Consider the following 26,070-nt stretch of genomic DNA (forward strand, 5'->3'; position numbering starts at 1 on the left):
ATCTCAGACCCATCCTAGATCTTCGCAATCTCAACAAATGTTTGGTCAAGGAGAAATTCAAGATGCTTTCTCTGGCAACTCTTTATCCTCTTCTCCATCAAAGCGACTGGCTATGCTCCCTCGATCTCAAAGAGGCATACACTCATGTACCCGTCAATCTGGCCTCCAGACAGTACCTCCGTTTCATGATCAATCACTGTCATTACCAATACAAGGTGCTCCCCTTCGGTCTTGCATCCTCTCCAAGAGTGTTCACCAAATGTCTGATTGTGGTGGCTGCTTTTCTACGCTCTCACCACCTTCAGGTCTTTCCTTACCTGGACGATTGGTTAATCAAGGCCAATTCCTCTCAGGCTGTACTCCTAGCCACCAATCAAACCATCATGTTTCTGCAGATCCTGGGGTTCGAGATCAATTTACCCAAATCTCATCTCATCCCCACTCAGAGGCTTCAATTCATTGGAGCGGTGTTAGACACAGTCCTCATGAGAGCGTTCCTGCCTTCCAACCGTCTTCAGTCCAACCAACTTACTACACTTCTTCAAAGGAATTAACAAACAGATGGACATAGGTGACCCCATAGACATCATGTACCTTGATTTCCAAAAAGCCTTTGACAAGGTGCCTCATGAACGATTACTCCGGAAACTGAAGAACCATGGGGTGGACGGAGACGTACATAGATGGATCAGAAACTGGTTGGCAGGTAGGAAACAAAGGGTAGGGTTGAAGGGCCACTACTCTGACTGGAGGAGGGTCACGAGTGGTGTTCCGCAGGGCTCGGTGCTCGGGCCGCTGTTATTTAATATATTCATAAATGATCTAGAAACAGGGACGAAGTGTGAGATAATAAAATTTGCAGATGACACCAAACTATTTAGGGGAGCTCGGACTAAAGAGGACTGTGAGGAATTGCAAAGAGACTTGAACAAACTAGGGGAATGGGCGACAAAATGGCAAATGAAGTTCAACGTTGAGAAATGTAAAGTATTGCATGTGGGAAGCAGAAACCCGAGGTACAACTATACGATGGGAGGGATGTTATTGAATGAGAGTACCCAAGAGAGGGACTTGGGGATAATGGTGGACAGGTCAATGAAGCCGACGGCACAGTGCGCAGCAGCTGCTAAGAGAGCGAATAGAATGCTAGGTATAATCAAGAAGAGTATTACAACCAGGACAAAAGAAGTTATCCTGCCGCTGTATCGGGCGATGGTGCGCCCACACCTGGAATACTGTGTCCAGTTTTGGTCGCCATACCTTAAGAAGGATATGGCGTTACTCGAGAGAGTTCAGAGAAGAGCGACACGTCTGATAAAAGGGATGGAAAACCTTTCATATTCTGAGAGATTGAAGAAACTGGGTCTCTTTTCCCTGGAGAAGAGGAGACTTAGAGGGGATATGATAGAGACTTATAAGATCATGAGGGGCATAGAGAGAGTAGAGAGGGACAGATTCTTCAAACTTTCAAAAAATAAAAGAACAAGAGGCCATTCGGAAAAGTTGAAAGGGGACAGATTCAATACGAATGCCAGGAAGTTCTTCTTTACCCAACGTGTGGTGGACACTTGGAATGCGCTTCCGGAGGACGTTATAGGGCAGAATACAGTACTGGGATTTAAGAGAGGATTGGACATTTTCCTGCTGGAAAAGGGAATAGAAGAGTATAAATAGAGGATTACTGCTCAGGTCCTGGACCTGTTGGGCCGCCGCGTGAGCGGACTGCTGGGCAAGATGGACCTCAGGTCTGACCCAGCAGAGGCATTGCTTATGTTCTTATGTTCAGACCCTTCAATGTCTATGTCAGCAGGTGCTTCCTCAACGTTCCATCTCTGCCAAGCAAATGATGATACTCTTGGGTCACATGGCCTCCACAGTTCATGTCACACCATTCGCACGTCTTCACCTGCGCACTCCTCAATGGACCCTAGCTACCCAGTGGTCCCAAGCGACGGATTCTTGCTCACGACACATATCTGTGACATCATCTCTTCGTCAGTCTCTACAATGGTGGTTGATATCCTCAAATCTCTCCAGAGGTCTTCTGTTCCATCTACCTCCTCATCAGCTTGTCATCACCACCGATGCCTCCCCTTATGCATGGGGCGCTCATTTGAACGACTTCAAGACTCAGGGTCTTTGGACAGCCCAGGAAATGAAGCATCACATCAATTTCCTGGAACTCAGAGCGATGTTTTATGCCCTCAAGGCCTTCCAACATCTTCTCTTTCCTCAAGTACTCCTGCTGTGCACCGACAATCAAGTCTCGATGTACTACATCAACAAACAGGGTGGGACAGGATCTCGCCTCTTGTGCCAGGAAGCCCAGAAGATTTGGGCTTGGGCCACAGATCACCACTTGTTCCTGAAAGCGATCTACATTCAAGGAGAACAGAATTCCCTAGCGGACAATCTCATCAGAATTCTCCAGCCTCACGAGTGGACGCTCGATCCTTTCACTCTACAGTCTATCTTCGCTCAGTGGGGCACTCCTCAGATAGACCTCTTTGCAGCTCCTCACAATCACCAGCTGCCCCACTTCTGCTCCAGACTCTCCTCTCCTCACCGACTGGCAGCGGATGCATTTCTTCTGGATTGGTCCAATCTGTTCCTGTATGCTTTCCCTCCTCTGCCTCTCATGTTACGAACCTTGTTCAAGCTCCAGAGGGAACAAGCCACCATGATTCTGATTGCTCCACGATGGCCCAGACAACATTGGTTCTCCCTTCTACTTCAACTCAGTTCCAGGGAGCCTATTCTTCTTCCACTGTTTCCTTCTCTGCTTACGCAACATCAGGAAACCCTTCTGCATCCCAACCTTCAGTCTCTGCACCTGACAGCTTGGTTTCTCTCGGGCTGACTGCACATGATACTCTTGTCTCAGCCTGTTCGTTCCATTCTGGATGCCTCTAGGAAACTGGCCACTCTGCAATGTTACCATCAGAAATGGACACGGTTTTCTTCCTGGTGTCTTCTTCATCATCTTAATCCCACTTTCCTTGCAGTGGAGACTTTGTTGGATTATCTACTTTCTTTGTCTGACTCTGGTCTCAAATCTACTTCCATCAGAGTCCACCTCAGTGCTATTGCTGCTTTTCATGAGCCAGTTCAGGGGAAACTTCTCTCAGCTCATCCCTTGGTGTCCAGATTCATGCGTGGTCTTTTCAATGTGAAACCACCTATTAAAGCCCCTCCTGTAGTCTGGGATCTCAATCTGGTTCTTTCCGCCTTAATGAAGCCTCCATTTGAACCTTTGGCTACTGCCTCTTTCAAGTTTCTCACTTGGAAGGTCCTCTTCCTTATTGCCCTAACCTCTGCCAGGAGGGTCAGTGAGCTCCATGCACTAGTTGCTGGTCCACCTTTTACAGTCTTTCATCATGACAAGGTGGTTCTGCGTACACATCCAAAGTTTCTCCCTAAGATTGTCTCTGAATTCCATATCAATCAATCCATTGTTCTGCCTGTCTTCTTTCCAAAACCTCACTCTCATTCTGGAGAACAGGCTCTACATACTTTGGATTGTAAAAGGGCTTTAGCTTACTATTTGCAGCGTACTAAGCTCCACAGATCAACTCCTCAACTCTTTTTGTCCTTTGATCCGAATAAATTGGGACATCCTGTTTCTAAACGTACGTTGTCTAATTGGCTGGCAGCGTGCATTTCCTCCACTCCACGCCTATTGAGGAAATCTGCAAGGCTGCTACTTGGTCCTCAGTTCATACTTTTACATCTCATTATTGTCTGGATGCATTCTCCAGACGGGATGGACACTTCGGCCAATCTGTTTTGCAAAATTTATTTTCCTAATGGCCAACCTTCCCTCCATCCCTCTTTTTGTTAGCTTGGAGGTCATCCATCAGTCAAGAATATGCTGCCTGCTTGTCCTGGGATAAAGCACAGTTACTTACCGTAACAGGTGTTATCCAGGGTCAGCAGGCAGATATTCTTGCGTCCCACCCACCTCCCCGGTTGGCTTCTTAGCTGGCTTATCTTAACTGGGGACCGCGCGCCTCCGTCGGGCGGGAAGGCACTCGCGCGTGCGCGGTGCGGCCCGCTAGAACTTTCCAAGTCCTTAGAGTGCAATCACTCTAAAATTGTCCGTACCGGGGCTCCGTCGGTGCCGTCACCCATCAGTCAAGAATATCTGCCTGCTGTCCCTGGATAACACCTGTTACGGTAAGTAACTGTGCTTTCTGCCTCAAATGTATGGTCTGTAATGGCAGTACAGACATGTGCCACGGTTTTGTCTATTAAAATACTGAGCTTTGTATTGCTGCACAATATCCTTAAGGATCATATTATATAGGACTACTTTTTTTCCCTCTGTCTCTATCCATAACTCGCTTGTCTGGATTGGTCCGGTAGGACTTAAAGAAAGTTATCAAATAAAATATAACTATTCCATTTGTCTCATTTAAGTGCTATAATGTTTTTTACTTTGTGGACTTAACATTTGCTATTAAGATAGTCTCTAGAAAGTCCCAGTAAACTAATTTTAGCTCAGTATACCCACCAGAAAATATTGAGTCAAAAATGAGAATAGATACTATTAATGCTTTACTAAGTCCTCTAATTGTACTTGAATTATATTTGTGAACTGGTAATAATTATATATAGGGTTTAAAAATTCCTCTAGAACGTACTCAGCAGTGACAAGGTGTACTCACTGTTAAATGTTGTTCATAAGTCCTTTCTGTAGAGCCATAAGGCACTCCATCTCCATCAAGAGTTTCACTCTCAATCTTCAGTCGTCCAAGGAAGGTCCACTAGATTGTTTCCATTGAGCTGTTATAACACTGCATGCTGCTGTTAGGTCTAGCCATTTAATCCATTGTTGCCACCTACTACCCAGGCCATTGACTAGTCCCAGCAAGCAGTATTGAGGAGGTCTCATAATTTAGAAAGTTTGGGAAAATTGATATCTCCTCATCTACTCCTTTGTTTTCTTTCTATTCACCAAACTTCTTATCCCAGTCGTTTGATGAGCAGACTGTTTCTTGGAATGCTGTTCTTGGTTCTGCGCTAGACAATTTAGCCTCTCAAAATACAAATTCCCATTCATCTTCTCACAATAACAATTATAGGTGATATCATGCAGGACTACACCTTCTAAAGAGATAGCTCAGAAGAGCAGAGTACCTCTGGCTAAAAAAAATCCCTGACGCTTTACAAAATTACCAAGGTATGCAGCAAGACTTTAATTCTCAGCTAAAGTTGACTAAAAAGACTTTTTATTCCTGTATGCTAAGAAATTCATCCAACCCATCAAAAGTATTGTTTTCTATACTTAGATCAGAAACTGATCCCTCTTCGTGTCCTGGTCCAGATGCTCTGGCAATAGATTTTGGCGCAAAAATACTCTTAAGAACAAGTCTCTCAAATTTCCAACAGACATTGTTAGTTCCTAGTCACTCTAAGCAAGTAGTAACATCAAGAATTTTATTGGTACACATTCCAGGACCTCTTTTACTTTGCCTGCTCTTACAGCTTTAACAAAAACTTCTTTCACTGAGGAAAACTACCTCTCCTCTCAATCCAGTCCCTTTTGAATGGATCAACATATCACCTCATTGCTTTCTACCTCTGGCATTCACAATGATCAATACTAGTCTATCATCGCTTTAGTACCTTCTACTTGGTCTGACTAGGACAGTTTTCTAATCTTAAAGAAACCTTCTCTTAATCCTTCTGATCCCAATAATTAGTAACCAGTCTGTCTGTTCTGTTTCCTTTCCAAGTTCACAGAGAAAATTGTTTTTAAAACAGCTTTCAAATTTTTTAAGAACAGGCAAACGTTCTACATCCAAGACAATCAGATTTCAGAAAAGACTTCAGTACAGAAACTGCAATTACTGCACTTTTAAATGAGATACACTCAAGCTAGCATGGCAAGTTACTTTCAGGAAAAAATTAGAATAGTGAAGGAGTCTTTCACACATACCGTGGAAGACTGCAACGAAACAAATATTGTAAATGACAGTAGGGAGAAAGGAATACCAACTGACAGAAGCTGGAAGGAGTTCTCTGCTGTCACCCCACAACAAGTCTCTAACCTATTAAAAAGGATCTCCCCAAAATTTTGCTGCTTGGATATCTGTCCAGCTAACATGCTAGAGCAGTGGTCCCCAACCCTGTCCTGGAGGACCACCAGGCCAATCGGGTTTTCAGGCTAGCCCTAATGAATATGCATGAGAGAGATTTGCATATAATAGAAGTGGCAGGTATGCAAATCTGCTCCATGCATATTCATTAGGGCTATTCTGAAAACCCGATTGGCCTGGTGGTCCTCCAGGACAGGGTTGGGGACTACTCCTCCTCCTCCTCCTGATTTTATGTGATGGCTGGCATCCTTTAACATATGCTTAGACAAAGATATATATCCAAAATCAACATCAATCATTGTTTTGATCCCTATACCTAAATCAGGGGTGCCCAATACGTCGATCGCAATCGACTGGTAGATCTCGAAGGCAACGCGAGTCGATTGCGGAGCCCATCCCGGGCTATGTGATTGACTCGCGTTGCCTTCGCGATCTACTGGGCCGATCAGCCTTCCTCTCCCTTAAATCACCCACCGCCGCCCCAAGCTCTCCTTGCAGAAGCGTACTCCCTGACGTCGATTCTGACATCTGAGAGGAAGTTCTGGGCCAGCCAATCGCTGCCTGGCTGGCCCAGAACTTCCTCTCCAATGTCAGAATTGACATTAGGGAGATAGCTGCTGGCCTATTGCAGTGTCAGAAAACGAAGAACTCGGCAACGGCGGCATCTGCGGTGACTTGGGGGCCCAGAAGTTGGCGGTGGCTTGGGGGCCTGTTCCCAAATGACAGCCCTGGCAGTGGCATGGGGATACAGGGAGACAGAAAGACAGGCAGAGAGACATAAAGAAAGGGGAGGGGGGCAGGGAGAGAGGAAGAAAAAGTTGGACTCATGGAAGGACAGAGATGTTGGTTGGGGAATGGAATGAGGTCTGGAGGAGACAAAGCATGCAGGTAGGCCGAAAGAAGGGAAAAAATATTGGATGCACAGTCAGAAGAAGAAAGTGCAACCAGAGAGTCATGAAATCACCAGACAAAGGTAGGAAAAAATGATTTTATTTTCAATTTCGTGATCAAAATGTGTCCGTTTTGTGAATTTATATCTGCTGTCTATATTTTGCACTATGGCCCCCTTTTTACTAAACCGCAGTAGTGGATTTTAGTGCAAGGAGCCTATGAGCGTCGAGAGCAGTGTAGGGCATTCAGCGCAGCTCCCTGCGCTAAAAAACGCTATCGCGATTTTGTAAAAAGGGAGGGATATATTTGTGTATTTTTGTATAGTTGTTACTGAGGTGACATTGCATATTTTAAAGTCATCTGCCTTGACCTCTGAAAAAAACCCTCAATATAAATGATAATTAACATTTTCTCTGTGTACAGTGTGCTTTGTGGTTTGTTTTTTTTATTTTATTGTTGGTAGATCATTTTGACTTGGTCATTTTAAAAGTAGCTCGCAAGCCAAAAAAGTGTGGGCATACACTCTTCATTGTACTTACACTAACTCTTCATACTCTCTTCCAAATATGGCCACCTTATCTTGCAAATTTAATCACATCTTTAAATTCAACCTATACAATCTTTTCATTATATGAGAAAAGAATATCCATTTCCCCTCCCTTGCATGCACATTTAGAGTCTACATGCCAGTCAGCTTTCTTTTATTTCTCCTCTTTACTCTGGAATGCCCTGCCAATTTTCCTCCAACTGAAGACTCATTTATTCACACAGGCCTTTGAGGGTGGAAACTTGGATTAAAACCTTTCCCTGGGGCCATGTATCCTGTAAGGGATTTTTTTTACTCCGTAGTTTGAGTGCTCTTGTTCAGTGTTAACTTTCCTGTCTAAATTGGAGTTCTTTTCCCAATCTCTGTTTTTATTATGTATGTTTACCGCTCTGGCCTCAATTTTCAGTAAAGGCAGTATATCAAATGCTAAATAAAAATAAAGTAGGATCCCTTTTTTTTTTCTAGGTGAAATTTCTTGTTCTGATTTTGATTTTCAATGTTTCTAAATGTATGTCTGCTTGAAATTGCCATTCAGCATTTTCCATTGTCTAATAAAGTTGGAAAGTATTTTTCTCCTATAACTAAGGATCCTTAAATACAGAAGGCTTAGTTTTGCATTATCATCCTTAGTATTCAGAATCTTTGGAGCACCAACCTTTGCAAAGAGGTGGCCCTTATTGACCATATAAACACAATTCACCAGCAGAGGCATAGCCATGGATGGGCCTGGGTCTCCCAGTTCAGGCACAGGGTCCGTTCAACGCTTCTGCACTCTTGACCTTGCTGATATGGGGAAGTAAGCTGAAAGAATTGCCGGCAGCAGCAGCAATTGCCAAACTCTGCCTGCAGCCAACCTAGAAGTCTCCCCTCTGCCATGTTCCGCCCCCACTGACTCAACTTCCTGTTTAGGTGTTACACTGTAGAGAGAGATCTTCCAGGTTAGCTGTAAGCAGCATTTGAGAATTGCTGCCGGCAACCCTTCCATAGAAAATATGTGAAGGTAGGGGGCAGGGGGTGGAAGACTAGCTGAGAATACATAGTAGGGAAATACAGAGGGGATGCAGATGGGGGAGGTAAGAGAAATGGGTTAATTGCTTGGGGTTGGGTGTGAAGGAGGGATGCTACATGGAGTGGTGGAGCGGAAGGGCAGGAGAATTATTCGACATGAGGTGGGAAGGAGAGAGGTTGCACAGGGTGTAGGGGAAGAGGAAATTTGCTGGATGTGGAGTAGGATGAGAAGAGATGCATGGGGTGTAGGGGAAGAGGGAGACTTGTTAGACATGGGTTGAAGAGAGGGAATATTGATAGAGCTGAGGTGGAAGAGAAAGATGTTGTACAAGAGGAAAAGGGGTAAAAGAGGAAGAAATGTTAGATGTGGGGGTGGAGAAGAGAAAGAAAGAAAGAGTTTGAATGAGTGAGATGAAGAATGGGAAACCTAGTGGATGAGAGAAAAAGATGGAATTTGATAGTTGGTAATCATTGTTACGTAATTCTCTCGGTAATGTCCGGATCTCTTCTAATTTGTAATCCGCCTAGAACCGCAAGGCACAGGCGGAATAGAAATCACTAATGTAATGTAAGAAGTAAAAAGGAGAAGGATGAGAATGAGGGTGAAACTTGAGTGAACAGAGAGGTAGCAAAGAAAATAAAGAGAGGAAAGAGCTAAAGAAAAATCAATCTATCAAAGATAGGTGTAGTGAGGGAACAGAATGGGAGAGGAGAAAAGACAAATGGACAGTAGCTGCTTGAAGGAGAATTAGCAAAAGAGAAACGAATCGGCACAATTAAAAAAAAAAGTCCAGACAACAAAGGAAGAAAAAAGCATATTATTTTGAATGTATTAAATGAAATATGTAAGTTTTAAGAAATGTCATCAGTATAGAATCCTTGCTTCAGAGCAAACACACTTTTTTTATTTTTTTGTTATTTTTATATCATCAAATATTCTTGCACAGATCTTCAAATATTCTTATCAGTTTTACTTTGCAATCTGGGGCTCTTCTCCCTAGAAAAGCGGAGACTTAGAGGGGATATGATAGAAACTTACAAGATCATGAAGGGTATAGAGAAAGTGGAGAGGGACAGATTCTTCAGATTGGCCGGGGAAACAAAAACTAGAGGGCACTCGGAAAAGTTGAAGGGAGATAGATTCAGAACAAATGCCAGGAAGTTCTTCTTCACTCAGAGGGTGGTGGACACCTGGAATGCGCTTCCAGAGGAAGTGGTAGAACAAAGGGGGATTGTGTGATTCAAAATCGGACTGGACAGGTTCCTGAAGGAAAAGGGGATTGAGGGGTACAAATAGAGGGGTACTATGCAATACGGAATGCTTTAGAGTAATAAATGACTTACAGGTCATTTGACCTGGGGGGCCGAAGCGGGAGCGGACTGCTGGGCATGATGGACCTGTAGTCTGACTCAGTAGAGGCGATGCTTATGTGCTTATGTTCTTATAAAGATCTTTAATCATTTAATAAATACTGTCATCATGCAAAGATATTAATAATGGAGGATTAACCTCAGCGGCTAGTTTTAGGAAATGTGCATAACAGATATCTTTGTATTATATTCAACAGTAAAGGAAATGCATTTCTATTTATTTCTCTAGTGGTGGTGTACATGCAAAGTTTAACTTCTTGGGGTTTACAGTTCAATTTTTGGGATCCCTGGTTCTGTATTTGGTTAGGATCTGTTGGTATGATAGTAATAGACTGGAAGTAGACAAGCACAAAGGGTCTTCAAGACAGGGAAATCTGCTCAGTTTATTAGACCCGACAAAGGCCGTCTTTTGGCAAATCTGCCTGTCGGAGGTCTGGTTAAAAGAACTATACAGTTTAAAAAAACAAGCTCCGAATAAAATTTTTAGGTAGCTTGGTACATGTCTCACTGATTTTGTTTCTGCCATTTTTACTCATTTTTTATGATTCAACTGGTTTTTAGGTGCTGCCTGTTTTTCTCTGATCAATTCATTAGTTGGCCTTTCTTACATATGTTTTTGAATTTTTTTTTATCAGAAAATTGTTATTTTTCATTTCTAACACTATTTTTCATCGTTTTATATTTTTTTCATACACATCCACACCAAGCAATTAAGTTTTCTGTTTGTGCAATAGTATTTCTACCTAAATAAGTTTTTTTTGTTTTTTTTAAGACTAATGATAGCTCAAATAAGGGTGACTGAACAAGTTCAATCTACTAGAGAATGACAAGGTAGCTGTTACCTGCAGATAACCGCAGATAACCCGCCGAAACAGTGGGGGAGGGGAAGTGCCCACTGCGGGCATGTGGACAAGGTCATCCACCGCCCCGTGGAGCGGTGAATGGCCTTGTCCCCACAGTTAAGGGAGGGAATGCGCATGGCCCTCCTACCTACCGAATCTATCTCCCTCCCCCCCCTTACCTTCACGGCGCGTTAGTAAAGTAAGTTGCTCAAGCCAGCTAAACCTACCTGCCTGCCTGCCTGCCGTCGCGTGTGTGTGGGCGGAAGCTTCTCCTCTGATTCAACTTATATATATACTAGTCTTATAGCCCGTTAAATTAACGGGTGCTAGAATATGTGTGTGTGTCTGTCTTTATTTTTCTCTCTCCTTAGCCGCTTTCTGTATTTCTATCTTTCTTTCTTTCTTTCTTTCTTTTTTTTCCTTGGCTGTCCACCACCACCCCTTGTCTGCTCCCCCTGTTCATTCTCCCTTCCTTTTACCTCCCCTGTGTCCTCCACCACCCCATCACTGCTCACCTTATCCAACAGCAGCCCTTCTCCCTTTATTTTACCTCCCCCCTCTTCCTGCTCCCTTGTCCATCAGCACCTCTTCCTGCTCCCCCTGTCCAGCAGTAGGCCTCCCTTCATTCCCCCCCTGTCCATCAGCACCTCTTCCTGCTCCCCCTGTCCAGCAATATGCAGTTCAACAGCAGAAAAAGAGAAAAAACACTATACACTTTGGAATATAAAAAGAAAGCAGTCTACTTTTATTGTCTGGCCATTTTATTCATGTTTATCCCAGTTTCTGCTCTCTTCTCTCAATTTTCTTACCAGGATTTGCAGTCTATCTGGCTCTTCTCTCATTCCTGTCTTCACTTCCTCTCCTACATCCATCTCTGACTTTAACCTTATCTTTCAGTTTTCCTCCATTTATTTTTCTGCATCTCTATCTGCTTCTATTTCTCCAGTTTGTTTTTTTGGGAAGTTTTTTTTTTTTTTTTTGCTAACTCCTCCCTTCCGTAGAAAAAACACAAAAAGGCAACCTAGTCACATCAAGGTTTGTGTGGGGGACGCTCAAGATGCCAAAATTGGCTCGCAACTAACAAACCAAAATGGGGTGAATATAATATAGGGTGCTCTCAGTGTGAACCCTCAGTGATAGGAGCACAGCTCCGACACTTCACTTCTGGGTCAAGGCGGTAAGCCTCCACCCACACACCATCATTGAGCACCCTGAGTGTGCTGAAATTAAAGGGACCTGAGTCCACTAAATCAAACAAATCAAACAATCAAAGTGAGTAAATTAAACTCAACACAAACAACCTGAGCAACCCCCAAACAAACCCTGCCAGCCAGACCCCCCGACTCACACAACAAAATCAAAAATCACCATGCAAAAATCAAATGAACACAATACTTATCTGAAACTATCTCACAAACTGATAAACGCAAAATACCGTGCCAGGAGAAGAGGTTCGACCGCGCTGGTTTCGGGAGGAGCCCTTCTTCAGGAACCTGACCCCCGACGGAACACGAACAAAGAGGTCGGCTAGAGGGAGGCTCCTCCCTTCCAGCATCTTCTCTTTCTCTCTCTTCCCCCTTTATTTTCAGTCTTCTAACCAGTATCTGTCTTGCTCCCTCCATCCAGCATATTCTCTCCCCTCTTTCCTCCAACACCTCATCTCTCTCTCCGCCCATCTCCTTTTACTCCTTGCTTCTTCCAATGGAGTCACGAGTCAGGCTTGACATGGAAGCCGATTCTTCCCGGAAGCAGTCCTCCATGTTGTTTGCCGGCCGCTGGAAGGAGGGGGGAGTGATGAGCTAGCGGTACAACTGGATTGTGAGCAGCCCTGCCTTCGGTCCTGTCTCGGTCCCACTAAACTGGCTGGCAATAACGAAGCCAGACATCATGGGGGGCTTTCCCTCTTGCTAAATCGCTATAGGCTTTGCTGGTCTCGATCCCGCCCCTCAAAATCAGGAAGTAACTTCAGAGATGGGCAGGATCGAGACCGGCAGAGCCTTTAGCAATTTGGCAAAAGGGAAGAACCCATGGCATCTGGTTTTGTTATTGGCAGCCGGTTTAACAGGGACAGGACCGAAGGCAGGACTGGTGAGGAGCAGAGGCCGGAGTCGGGCAAAGGAGGAGACTTACGTTTGAGGGACGGCAAGACTCCGCGTTCACTCCCTCTGTGACGGTTCGTCTTCTGCCAGTGACCTAGTAAGCGCGCATGCGCACTCGTACGGCCACATCCCGACAGAAAAGGGATCAGAGAACACGCGTCGCTAGCATTTTTTTTTTTTTTTAATCCAGATTCCTGATGAAGGCAGATTTGCCAAAACATGGCCCGTGTCGAGTCTAATAAACTGAGCTGTTTTCCCTGTCTTGAAGGCCCTTTGTGCTTGTTTCTTTCCTGTGTACTTTCTTGTACACCAGGTATAATAGTAATGTCAGGTGGTGAGATTGGCGGGTAGGCAGGGCAGTGAGGGAATGGGAGGGACCAAATGACTGTGTTCATTCAACAAGCCCTTAATTTCTTAAAGCTTACTGCTGTCATCATAACTGACCACCATATCTTGGAATACTTCCTTAATTCCTTATCATTGTGTGACTGTCCAGTAAGTACTCTGGTAGTGGATGAAGCGCTATTCAAGTGAAAGAATGAATTCAAAAGTGAATTTAACAGACTGCATGAAATATGTGCCCTTAAGGATGAAACAAAATGGAGCATATCGTCAGGCCATGTTTGAATAAGTCTGTTTGGGGTTGGGCATTATATATATATATATATATATATATAATATATATATATATATATAATATATATAATGCCCAACCCCAAACAGACTTATCCATTTTGTTTCATCCTTGTTTCACTCGCCGGCACTCCGGCTGCCCTTTCCTGCTTGGTCATTCGCAGTTGGAAAATACCATGAATGACCGGGACCACAAATCGCTGACCACGAATGACTGGGGGAGCACTGTACAATTAAGGAGGTATGGTGTAGATATGGTGGCTGGTTATGATAGCAGTAAGCTTTAAGAGATTAAGAGCTTGTTGAACAAACACAGTCATTTGGTACCTTGAGTGTTTACAGACTATCCACCATACTTACAGAAAAGTCCTTCTTTTTTTCAAAAACAAATTTTTAATGAAAAGAATAAAATGATCTCTATACAGTAACTATGACCAGTGTTACATAAATGTTAAACAGAGAGCTGTATATTTGTGTTAAACTGGTGTTATTGATCATTTCATATTTTCACACTTGGACAATCTGGCCATGATTCTCCAAAAGTGCGTCCCAATTTTAGGCAGCTGTTGACGTCCTACAGCTGTCTAATCAGCCAATCGGGATGCACGTTTTTAAAAAAAAAAATGCTCCCCAGGCAGGCCGCCCGGGAGAGGCGTTCTATTCAGACCGGCGTCTTTAGAGAATCGGGTTAAATTAGACGCGGCCGCTATACTTATGGCAGCAAGTGATCTCCCTGCTGCAATATGTATAGCGGCCGCGGTTGTTGCGGCCGCCTGTCCCATCACCGACAGGAGAATGCTTAACTCCTCCTGTCGGAACCCCGAACCCCGGAACCCCCTCCCCCCCAAACTCGTAATCGCCGACAGGAGGATGCCCAACTCCTCCTGTCGGAACCCCAGAACCCCCTCCCCCCCAACTCGTAATCGCCGACAGGAGAATGCCTAACTCCTCCTGTTGGAACCCTGAGCCCCCTCCCCCCCAAACTCGTAATCGCCGACAGGAGAATGCCTAACTCCTCCTGTCGGAACCCCGAGCCCCCTCCCCCCCAAACTCGTAATCGCCGACAGGAGGATGCCCAACTCCTCCTGTCGGAACCCCGGACCCCCCTCCCACCCAAACTCGTAATCGCCGACAGGAGGATGCCCAACTCCTCCTGCCGGAAAGCCCAACGACCCCCCCGCCCCAACTAATCTCCCTCCCCCAACTAACCTTTCAATGTTGGTCAGCTGGACGGGTCTTGCTGCTGTCCAGCCGACGGGTCTGCCTCGTGGAAATGAGACGGCACGCCCCTTCCCGGCCCATCCCCGCTAAATCTAAGGCCTGATTGGCCCAGGCTAGGCACCTTGGCCAATCAGGCCTTAGGATTAGTGGGGATGGGCGGACCCGCTATGCCTAAGGCCTGATTGGTCCAGGCTTCTACAGCCTCCTGGCGGCGATTACGAGTTTGGGGGGGGAGGGGGTTCCGGGGTTCCGACAGGAGGAGTTGGGCATCCTCCTGTTGGCGATTACGAGTTTGGGGGGGGGAGGGGGTTCCGGGGTTCCGACAGGAGGAGTTGGGCATCCTCCTGTCGGCGATTACGAGTTTGGGGGGGAGGGGGTTCCGGGGTTCCGACAGGAGGAGTTGGGCATCCTCCTGTCGGCGATTACGAGTTTGGGGGGGAGGGGGTTCCGGGGTTCCGACAGGAGGAGTTAGGCATCCTCCTGTCGGTGATGGGACAGGCGGCCGCGGCCGCTATACTTTATTGCAGCAGGGAGATCCCTTGCCGCGATCAGTATAGCGGCTGCGTCTACTTACAATGTAGACCAGCATTTTGCTGGCCTACATTTTAAGCGTCTCTTCCTCTACTAGGGAGACGCGTAGGGCCGCCTAAGTTCGCCTAAGGCCTGTAGGCGAGCTTAGGCATCTTGCGGGTCTCCCTAGGCTCCCGGAGGCGCCTTCAGGCCTGCCTGGGGAGCATTTATTTTTAAAAAACGTGCATCCCGATTGGCTGATTAGACAGCTGTAGGACGTCTACAGCTGCCTAAAATCGGGACGCACTTTTGGAGAATCGGGGTCCCTGAATCTGGAGCTGGATTTGTGGTGAATTATTCCTTTAAAATTATTGACTCAAATATAGCCTTCAAACGCTCCTAGGTCTGAGGTTCCCAATTCATTGTATTAAGAAAAGTAAAATTTAGGCTTGTACTTAGTTTTATTGGCATTTAGCTTTAATAAATAAGGTCTTGTGGTTTAGTAGAACTGTAGGATGTGTACCACTAGGACAGGACGAGTCCTTACCTGTAGAAAATCCTTCATAGTTTTGGGGGTTATTCTAACATAGTAACATAGTAGATGACGGCAGATAAAGACCCAAATGGTCCATCCAGTCTGCCCAACCTGATTCAATTTAAATTTTTTTACCCAGTACTGTGCTTGGGTTCTAACTGCCGAAATCTCTGTTAAGACTTACTCCAGCCCGTCTACACCCTCCCAGCCATTGAAGCCCTCCCCAGCCCATCCTCCACCAAACAGCCATACACAGACACAGACCGTGCAAGTCTGCCCAGTTCAATATTTAATATTATTTTCTGGCCTTAGTTCAATATTTAATATTATTTTCTGATTCTAAATCTTCTGTGTTCATCCCACGCTTCTTTGAACTCAGTCACAGTTTTACTCTCCACCACCTCTCTCGGGAGCGCATTCCAGGCATCCACCACCCTCTCCGTAAAATAGAATTTCCTAACATTGCCCCTGAATCTACCACCCCTCAACCTCAAATTATGTCCTCTGGTTTTACCATTTTCCTTTCTCTGGAAAAGATTTTGTTCTACGTTAATACCCTTCAAGTATTTGAACATCTGAATCATATCTCCCCTGTCTCTCCTTTCCTCTAGGGTATACATATTCAGGGCTTCCAGTCTCTCCTCATACATCTTCTGGCACAAGCCTCCTATCATTTTCGTCGCCCTCCTCTGGACCGCCTCAAGTCTTCTTACGTCTTTCGCCAGATACGGTCTCCAAAACTGAACACAATACTCCAAGTGGGGCCTCACCAATGACCTGTACAGGGGCATCAACACCTTCTTCCTTCTACTGACTACGCCTCTCTTTATACAGCCCAGCTTCCTTCTGGCAGCAGCCACTGCCTTGTCACACTGTTTTTTCGCCTTTAGATCTTCGGACACTATCACCCCAAGGTCCCTCTCCCCGTCCGTGCATATCAGCTTCTCTCCTCCCAGCATATACGGTTCCTTCCTATGATTAATCCCCAAATGCATTACTCTGCATTTCTTTGCATTGAATTTTAGTTGCCAGGCATTAGACCATTCCTCTAACTTTTGCAGATCCTTTTTCATATTTTCCACTCCCTCTACGGTGTCTACTCTGTTACAAATCTTGGTATCATCTGCAAAAAGGCACACTTTTCCTTCTAACCCTTCAGCAATGTCACTCACATACATATTGAACAGGATTGGCCCCAGCACCGATAAGTTATTAATCTAAGATTTAAATGATTAATTTAGGAAAGTGGGGGAGGTTGTAAGCTTAAACAACTCAGGTTAGTGCACTAATTTTTATAAAGAACATTTTGCTGTATTAATAAAGTCCTTTTATAATTTTTCAGTTTGATTATTGTAATTCGATTTATTTTCAAATTACCTTTTAAATTGCAGAGAAAGCTCTAGTTATTGTAGAATACAGCAGTCTTGTTGATTTTTTTTTAGATCTTAAAGCTATGACTGAGCATCACCAATGTTAAGGCTTCACCTGCTTCCATTTCAGATTTGCATCGTCTTCAGTCACTTAAAGTGCCTGATAATAATTTAAGCCATAAAGGATTTGGCATCTGAACATTTAATTCACTTAGACCAGTGGTCTCAAACTCAAACCCTTTTCAGGGCCACATTTTAGATTTGTAGATACTTGGAGGGCCTCAGAAAAAAATAGTTAATGTCTTATTAAAGAAATGACAATTGTGCATGAGGTAAAACTCTTTATAGTTTATAAATCTTTCCTTTTGGCTAAGTCTTAATAATAATATTGTAATTTATAGGTAAAGAGGCATATGATCAAGAAACTGTTTTATTTTACTTTTGTGATTATGATAAACATACCGAGGTCCTCAAAATAGTACCTGGTGGGCCGCATGTGGCCCCCGGGCCGCAAGTTTGAGACCACTGACTTAGACCCTCTTTTACTAAGCCGCAAGAGAGGTTTCGTCCACAGCTCAAGACGCTAAATGTTCTGACGCTCATAGGAATTCTATGATTGTTGGAGCAGCGTCAGAGCATTTAGCACCTGGGCTATGGTAGAAACCTCTTCCGCGTAAAAGGGGGGTGGGGTTATTAGGGTGGGGTTTTTTTTGTATACATACCTATCGTTTATCAGACAGTTGTTTGTTAATCTTTCCTGTTAAGTTTGTTTCAAATGTTTTGGGTTTGTTTGTTTTTTTTTAGAGAGTTCTTTCTCTTACCAAGCAACTTAAATTAGTAACAACTACAATCATGTGAAAAAATTAGGACACCCCATGAAATATTCAGTTCTTTCTTAAGAAATGTTCACATATCAATGTAAAATCTTTTTTTATTTATCTCTGGAAAAGAGAGTGATGTAATTTCAGGTAAACAACAAAGATTTTCCTTGATTTACTCATGAAACAAAAAATATCCACAAAAATGTGTATTCTAACTGAGGAATAAATTAGGACAACCTTGCACTTTCACATTAACAGTAGCAAGAGCCTGCTATAGGTCCTGTGATAACATTTTAGGGCTTTTAGAGACTTCTTTTAGCATCTTGAGGTCTGCTCTAGGGGTCAACTTGCTTGGACGGCCAGACCTGGGCATATTGGCAGTTGTTTGGAAAGTCCTCTGCTTATATACTATTTTCCGGACCGTGGAATGACTAATGTCAAATTCTTTCAAGATCTTTTTAAACCCCTTACCAGACTTATAAGATGCTACAATTTTCTTTCTGAAGGCCTCAGACAGCTCTGTTGATCTCACCACGGTGTTCACTCTCACCGCAGCAGTCATGAGCACACCAAACTAAATGTCTGAGGTTTAAGTAACGATGTTCTAATCATGTGTACCTGATGTGATACACCTCTGTGTGATTTGAGCCACTTTAAGTGGGAGGATATGTGGGGGTGTCCTAATTTATTCCTCAGTTAGAACATACATTTTTGTGAATATCTTTTGTTTCATGAGTAAATTAAGGAAAAGTTTTTTGATTACTTGCAATTACATCACTTTCTTTTCCAGAGCTAAAAAAAAAAAAAAAATTGACATGTGAACATTTCTTAAAAAAGAACTGAAAATTCATGGGGTGTCCTAATTTTTTCACACGAGTGTATAAACATTTTTTGTGAAATATTTGTCCTAGGATAAATGTTAATATTTTATTGATATGTTTCTAATTAATACAATTCTTTTAATAATCATTTCATTATAAACTGCTTCAGACTGGGAATAAGCAAGCTTAAAATGCTCAAGATTAGCTTAGATTTGTGCTTCTTTCAGCTGTAGGGCAATGAGTTGCTTTTGATGGAGTTTCATTAGATTATGAAAAACTTGGATCCTGCTTTTTATTTTTAAGCAAATGTGAATGCTATTTTTGTTTTAACAGCAAACTTTTTAAATAAAACAGCATGTAATTAAACTATCTTTCTTTTTCTTTAGGATTTCTGGCATGCACCTAAAACCATATCACAAGCTACAAAAGAGAAATCCATTTCTAGAATTGAGCCAGAATACAATGAAAAACCTTCCTATGAATCACAAGAGCTCTGTAAAAGAAATAAAACTCATTAATGCTTGCACTAAACAGAGCTTTTTATCTGTATCAACCCATAGGCCTTTAGGAGCTTTGTCTCAGAACACAATGTACAATGAAGGTGGGAAAAATACAGCAGATAGTCTTGTTAAAGGAAAGAATATTTCTGCAACAATCCATCCAGGTAGTGAAGTGGAAGGTCCATTGGATATCTGTACAATCATCAAACCTGGAAATACCAAGGAGAAGATTGCCTTTTTTGCAGCACATCATTGTGGCAACAATAGGACAGGCTCAGTAAAAATCAAGAGCACCTGGGATATAGATGAAAGATCTGCTAAAAGAAGAAAAAAATCTTTAGAACTTAGGAAAGCTAAAAAGCAATTAGAGAAGGAGACACAAAACTACCAACCTGAACCTTTTGCTTCCAGCATCGACCAGTGTTCTGAACATTATGTAAGTGAAGGAGGTGATGGCATATTTCCAAGTAGATCTTTGTCTGTAATAGAGATGGTAGCTTTTCTGGAACAACGAGCAAATGCTTTACTCGAAGACTGTACAAAAAATTGCTCAAACTCTTATGCTGTAACAAGGTTTGCTGGACAGTTTAAAGGGTTACCTTCAGTTTCAGAACCTTATACCACACTTGCTGCCTGTGAGATGTTTTCCCAGAGAGGCTCTTCTGAAAGTGGCGATCTGCAGAATGAGCCTGTGCGTGTTCTGGACATGGTTGCAAAACTTGAATCAGAGTGTTTAAAGCGTCAAAATGAACATGACGCAGGGCGTCTCTCTAGAAATAACAGTTTCCGAAGAAATGTTGGCAGGATGTTTCTAGCAAGTGGATCTCAGTCTGAAAAGAATGAAACTGGAAAAGTATCTTCTGAGAGAGTTGATCTCAAGGATCACATTGAAGATTTTGGTACATTAGATAATATCTGCACAAAATCAATCCCTAAAGCTGATGACTCATTATGGGCTGAAGCTGCACCTTCAGCATCCCGCAAAAAGCAGTCCTTGCAACCAGTGGATGATTTCTATATTACAAGTGTTAAATTAACCCTTCCCAGGGAAAAGTCACTGAAAATTAGAAGTCAATGTGATATTGAAATAACAGTGGATCCTGTTAAGTTCTCTTTTTCTGTGTGTCCAAAAACCCTGGTAATTGCACCAGATGCATTGCAGTGGAAGAATATAGAAGTTGACCAATCAATTAAAGAATCTGAAACCTGCCTTGGAAGGAAATCTGTCTCATCACCAAAGGTAGTAGCTATACCAATTCAGAAACAATCAGAAACTGATAAGAGAGATCCAGAAGTAAAAACCTCAAGTTTAAGTTGTGAAGATTCACTTCCAGGGACATTATTTTTCCAACTGCACAAGAATCAAAAGGATGAAAAAGATCCATGTTTGCATGAAAGGTACAAACAAAAGTTGCCAGAAATAGGCTTGATAATAAAGGAGGCTTCTACTGATGGAATAGCCAGTGAAAATTATTCTTTAGAGAGCTACATAGCTTCAGTATCTTTAGAAAATGGGTCTCGGGTACCTTTGAAAAAACAGGTGTCTCATGATTTTTTGGAGACAAGGTTTAAAATTCAGCAGCTTTTGGAACCTCAGCAGTATATGATCTTTTTGCCACATCACATTATGGTAAAGATATTTCGATTTCTTCCTACAAAAACACTGGCAATTCTAAAATGTACATGTCTTTATTTCAAGTTCATCATTGAACACTATGACATAAGACCAGCAGATTCCCTTTGGGTCCGTGATCCACGCTACAAAGCTGATCCTTGTAAGCAGTGCAAAAAGAAATATGTGAAAGGGGATGTTTCTCTGTGCTGGTGGCATCCCAAGCCTTATTGTCAAGCTTTACCATATGGACCAGGTTATTGGATGTGCTGCCATAAGACTCAGAAAGAGAGTTCTGGTTGCAAAGTAGGACTTCATGACAATCGGTGGGTCCCTGCTTGCCACAGCTTTAACCGAACTATTTACAAGAAAATAAAAGAATCTGAACAAGATGATGAATTTTAGTGCTTATTGACTGTTTGTTGTTTTTTTTTTTGTGAATATTTTTATGTGGAAAGGAATTTCTTGCCCTGTGCTGTTTACATTGTAATTGTCTGTCTCACAGGGCTGTAAAACTGCACATACTTTAACACACGAGCCCATCTTTGAATTAAGCAGCCCATTTAGCTCTTTTTAGGTAATTGACACTAAAATTAGATGTACATATTGTTTACAAATGGCTGATTAACATAATTACTACTGTGCAGCTATGAATAGTGTTGTGCCTAGAATGTGTGGGATTTTAAGTGTCTTCTTTCAAAGTTTGTATATCCTGTTTAATATAAATGTTTCAGAGAAGAAACACTAAAATTGTAGGAATTAATGCATAAAGGATCATCAAATGCTTTTTTAACTGGATTTAAATTTAGAATGTACAGTTCGAATATCTGATGTACTGTGGAGTTGGTAAACAAAAGATAAAGGAAATTTGTATAGTGATGAAGTATAAAAAGTTTTTGTTTGGCTTTTTACTTCAATAAAATGTGTACCCTAAACATTGCAATCTGCCTGTAAATTTTATTCTCTGAAGTATGTTTTCTTTCTTTATATTTTTGTGTTAAGTATTGTTGAAAAATCCAAATATGTGAAAGTGGTGTATTCTAAGCCTTTGACTGTGCTTCAGACTATATAGTGCAGTATTTGTAAACTGGAAGTAATTTGATTAGTAAATCTGTTTGGATCAGAATATTATTGAAATTTTGGTGCCTTAACTCGCATACAGACACAGCTACTCAGTATATTGATTTCACAAAAAGACGACTCAATAGAACAATTGACAATCTATGAATACGTTTATTTTCTCTGCACATTTGTATATTGGAGAATTTTACTGGAAAGTGAATAGCTGTCTGTGTTCTGTGCTAAGATATTTTGTTCAAAATGCCATATATTATGGAACTCTTTTAAACATACATATATATTTAGATATCTCTATGTATGACATTACTGTAGATGTATGCTGTATGCGATAAAACTGGACTGATTCTTGAAGTAGTAGTTTTATTTCAGCCTTTACTCTATCCTTAGGAAAGAGGGGAAAATCATTTGTGAACTAAATTCTAGTTAATGAAAATTTAACACCTTATTCTTGTTGGCTACAACCTGATAATGCTTTAATTATATATATATATATTTAAAAAAAAAAAAGTTTAATTCATAAGGTTTGAGAACAGAAGGGAATGTATAAGGATGTGTTTTATTGTTTATATACAAATTATGACAAGATATTGAAAATATAAATTTCTTGTCTTCAGACCTATAAATTATTTACACTTCACTATTTATTTTTTTAACTGTTCTCCATTCCAGTATAAGCTCAATAAAGTTTCACATTGATATTATATTGGTTTTCTATTCTTTTGTAAGTTGGGATGTGTGTGTCTGCAAAACAAATGCAGCAATTCAATGATGGGTACTTTAATGCTCTCTCTAATGATTAAAGGGGTTGGAAGATACTATTTTCACCTTTGCCTACTTTTGGGTGTGCATAGTTTTAGTTTTGGAGTTTTTTTTTAAATAAATCTAAGTTTCAAACAATCATAGTGCATAACAGTTATTTACACAAATAATGTAACAGTAAAAGCACTTTTAACTAATATATATATATATATACCTAACAATCACTTTAACCCCCCCCAAAAAAAAAATTAATAATCCATTACATATAATCAGGTTAGAATTGTCCTGTGAATCCCCTCCTCCACCCCCTGGATGTGTATAATGAAATAACCAGAAATAAAATCAATCCTTACAATAACTTATCAATGGTTTCCAAATCTTAAAATTTTTTTTTGTAATTTCTATGTTGTACAGCCAACATTTGCTCCATTTTAAAAAAATATGACACAATGATTCCCACCAAAAACTGTAGTTCAACCTGTCCCAATTTTTCTAATTTCTCAAAATCAGTTGCATAGCAACCCCTGTCATTATCAAAAGAAGTTTATTGTTGTGAGAGGAAATTTGACTTTTAGCTCTTAACATTGTACCAAATAACACCGTGTCATATGTTAAAGCCACAGGATTATCCAATAATTTGTTTATTTGATCCCAAATAGATTTCCAAAATTTTTGTATTAGTGGACACTAGAACAGCAAATGATCCAACGTCCCTGCTTCAAGATGACAGTGCCAACATCTATTAGTTTTAGAACTATCCAACTTATTTAACTTAACAGGGGTCCATACTACTCTATGCAACAAGAAAAACCAAGATTGTCTCATAGATGCTGACACCGTACATCCCATCCTCCAAGTCCAAATTCATGGCCATTGAGACGTATTAATCTGATGCTTGATCTCAAAGCTCCAAATGACACGAAGACCATTCTTTGGTATTTTATTCAAAAGATCCGATAATAATTTATACCACTGCACGGCATGATGACCAAAGAAATCTACCTGAAAGCATAAGATCTGTAAGCTATAATAATTTTTAAAAGTTAGCCAATCGGGGAACCCTTCCTGAATGGCTTCAACTGCAGCCATCTATATTTTTGAGATTTAGCAATACCAAATTTGTGCGGTAGTTGTTGATTTTTTATTTTTAAATTTTTTCCAAAAGCAGTACTGAGCTACGTAGCTCTATAACTGCCTAAAGCATTCAGATTCCTTTCAAATTTCTACAGGCTGATTTTAATTCTTACATTTCCTGACATGTAAAGTCCACCTCTGATGCTACAATTTTAACACAATTGCTACATCCACCCTAGCAATATTTGTGAGCGTTGTGCTCACTTAAGCCCACAGAATCTATGCATACATGGACAGGCATGGAATCCTGAATCAAATCCCACTGCTGCTCCTTGTGATCTTGGGCAAAACACTTAACCCTAACCATTGCCTCAGGTGCAAACTTATGAGCCCTTTTACTGAAGGTTAGTGCACACTAAATGCTGCTCATCCTATTTTATATCTATGGGCCGTGTAGAACGCAGATGCTGATGTACTAAACCATAGCACACATGGACAAGAGTATAAACCGCCTGGGGAGAAGGAAATTCCTAGTGTACCTGAATGTAACTCATCTTGAGCTACTAATGAACAAGATCTGAGCAAAATCCAAACAAATGAAACAAGTAGTGCAGAAGCAGACAGCACATAGTGCTACATGCAGACCACATATGGATAGACTGGGCTGAAATAAGCATGACCCTCACAAAGATGCACTATACTGTTTATGCATGTGTGTGTATGTGTGTGTGTGTATATATATATATATATATATATATATATAAAAAACATGTTATATGTATACACACACGTGTGTGTGTGTATATATAATATTTCCAGATCATTTATAAATAAGTACAAGATTTCCAAAAAGCCTTTGACAAGGTGCCCCATGAACGATTACTCCGGAAACTGAAGAACCATGGGGTGGACGGAGACGTACATAGATGGATCAGAAACTGGTTGGCAGGTAGGAAACAAAGGGTAGGGTTGAAGGGACACTACTCTGACTGGAGGAGGGTCACGAGTGGTGTTCCGCAGGGCTCGGTGCTCGGGCCGCTGTTATTTAATATATTCATAAATGATCTAGAAACAGGGACGAAGTGTGAGATAATAAAATTTGCAGATGACACCAAACTATTTAGGGAAGCTCGGACTAAAGAGGACTGTGAGGAATTGCAAAGGGACTTGAACAAACTAGGAGAATGGGCGACAAAATGGCAAATGAAGTTCAACGTTGAGAAATGTAAAGTATTGCATGTGGGAAGCAGAAACCCGAGGTACAACTATACGATGGGAGGGATGTTATTGAATGAGAGTACCCAAGAGAGGGACTTGGGGGTAATGGTAGACAGGTCAATGAAGCCGACTTCACAGTGCGCAGCGGCCGCTAAGAGAGCGAATAGATTGCTAGGTATAATCAAGAAGGGTATTACAGCCAGGACGAAAGAAGTTATCCTGCCGCTGTATCGGGCGATGGTGCGCCCACACCTGGAATACTGTGTCCAGTTTTGGTCACCATACCTTAAGAAGGACATGGCGTTACTCGAGAGAGTTCAGAGAAGAGCGACACATCTGATAAAAGGGATGGAAAACCTTTCATACGCTGAGAGATTGGAGAAACTGGGTCTCTTTTCCCTGGAGAAGAGGAAACTTAGAGGGGATATGATAGAGACTTATAAGATCATGAGGGGCATAGAGAGAGTAGAGAGGGACAGATTCTTCAAACTTTCAAAAAATAAAAGAACAAGAGGCCATTCGGAAAAGTTGAAAGGGGACAGATTCAATACAAATGCCAGGAAGTTCTTCTTTACCCAACTTGTGGTGGACACTTGGAATGCGCTTCCAGAGGACGTTATAGGGCAGAATACAGTACTGGGATTTAAGAGAGGATTTGACATTTTCCTGTTGGAAAAGGGAATAGAAGGGTATAAATAGAGGATTACTGCTCAGGTCCTGGACCTGTTGGGCCGCCGCGTGAGCGGACTGCAGGGCAAGATGGACCTCAGGTCTGACCCAGCAGAGGCATTGCTTATGTTCTTATGCTTATGTTCTTATGTTCCCTGTGGCACTCTACTGTTTACTCTCCTCCATTGAGAAAAATGACTAATCCTACCCTGTTTTTATCTGATAACCAATTCCTAATCCACAACTGAACTTTGCCACCTATCCCATGACGCTTTAATTTTCTCAGGAGCCTCTCATGAGGAACTTTGTCAAAAGCTTTCTGAAAATCTAGATACACTACATCAACCGGCTCAACTTTATCCACATGTTTATTCACACCTTCAAAGAA

At 42.0% G+C, this 26,070-nt stretch overlaps 1 protein-coding gene across 9 annotated transcripts in view; it reads left to right on the forward strand.

The window, feature by feature from the left end:
* FBXO34 (F-box protein 34) overlaps window positions 1–22,663 on the forward strand; it is a 79,740-nt gene extending 57,077 nt beyond the window's left edge. For all 9 annotated transcript variants that reach the window (XM_033952454.1, XM_033952449.1, XM_033952453.1 and 6 more), the window contains one exon: window positions 19,157–22,663. In XM_033952454.1, the coding sequence (XP_033808345.1) occupies window positions 19,157–21,287 (2,131 nt within the window). In that variant the 3' untranslated portion in view covers window positions 21,288–22,663. The remainder of the gene's footprint in view (window positions 1–19,156) is intronic.
* Window positions 22,664–26,070: the final 3,407 nt, after the last annotated feature.

This window comes from Geotrypetes seraphini, chromosome 7, assembly GCF_902459505.1.
Source record: "Geotrypetes seraphini chromosome 7, aGeoSer1.1, whole genome shotgun sequence".
NCBI lineage: Eukaryota > Metazoa > Chordata > Amphibia > Gymnophiona > Dermophiidae > Geotrypetes > Geotrypetes seraphini.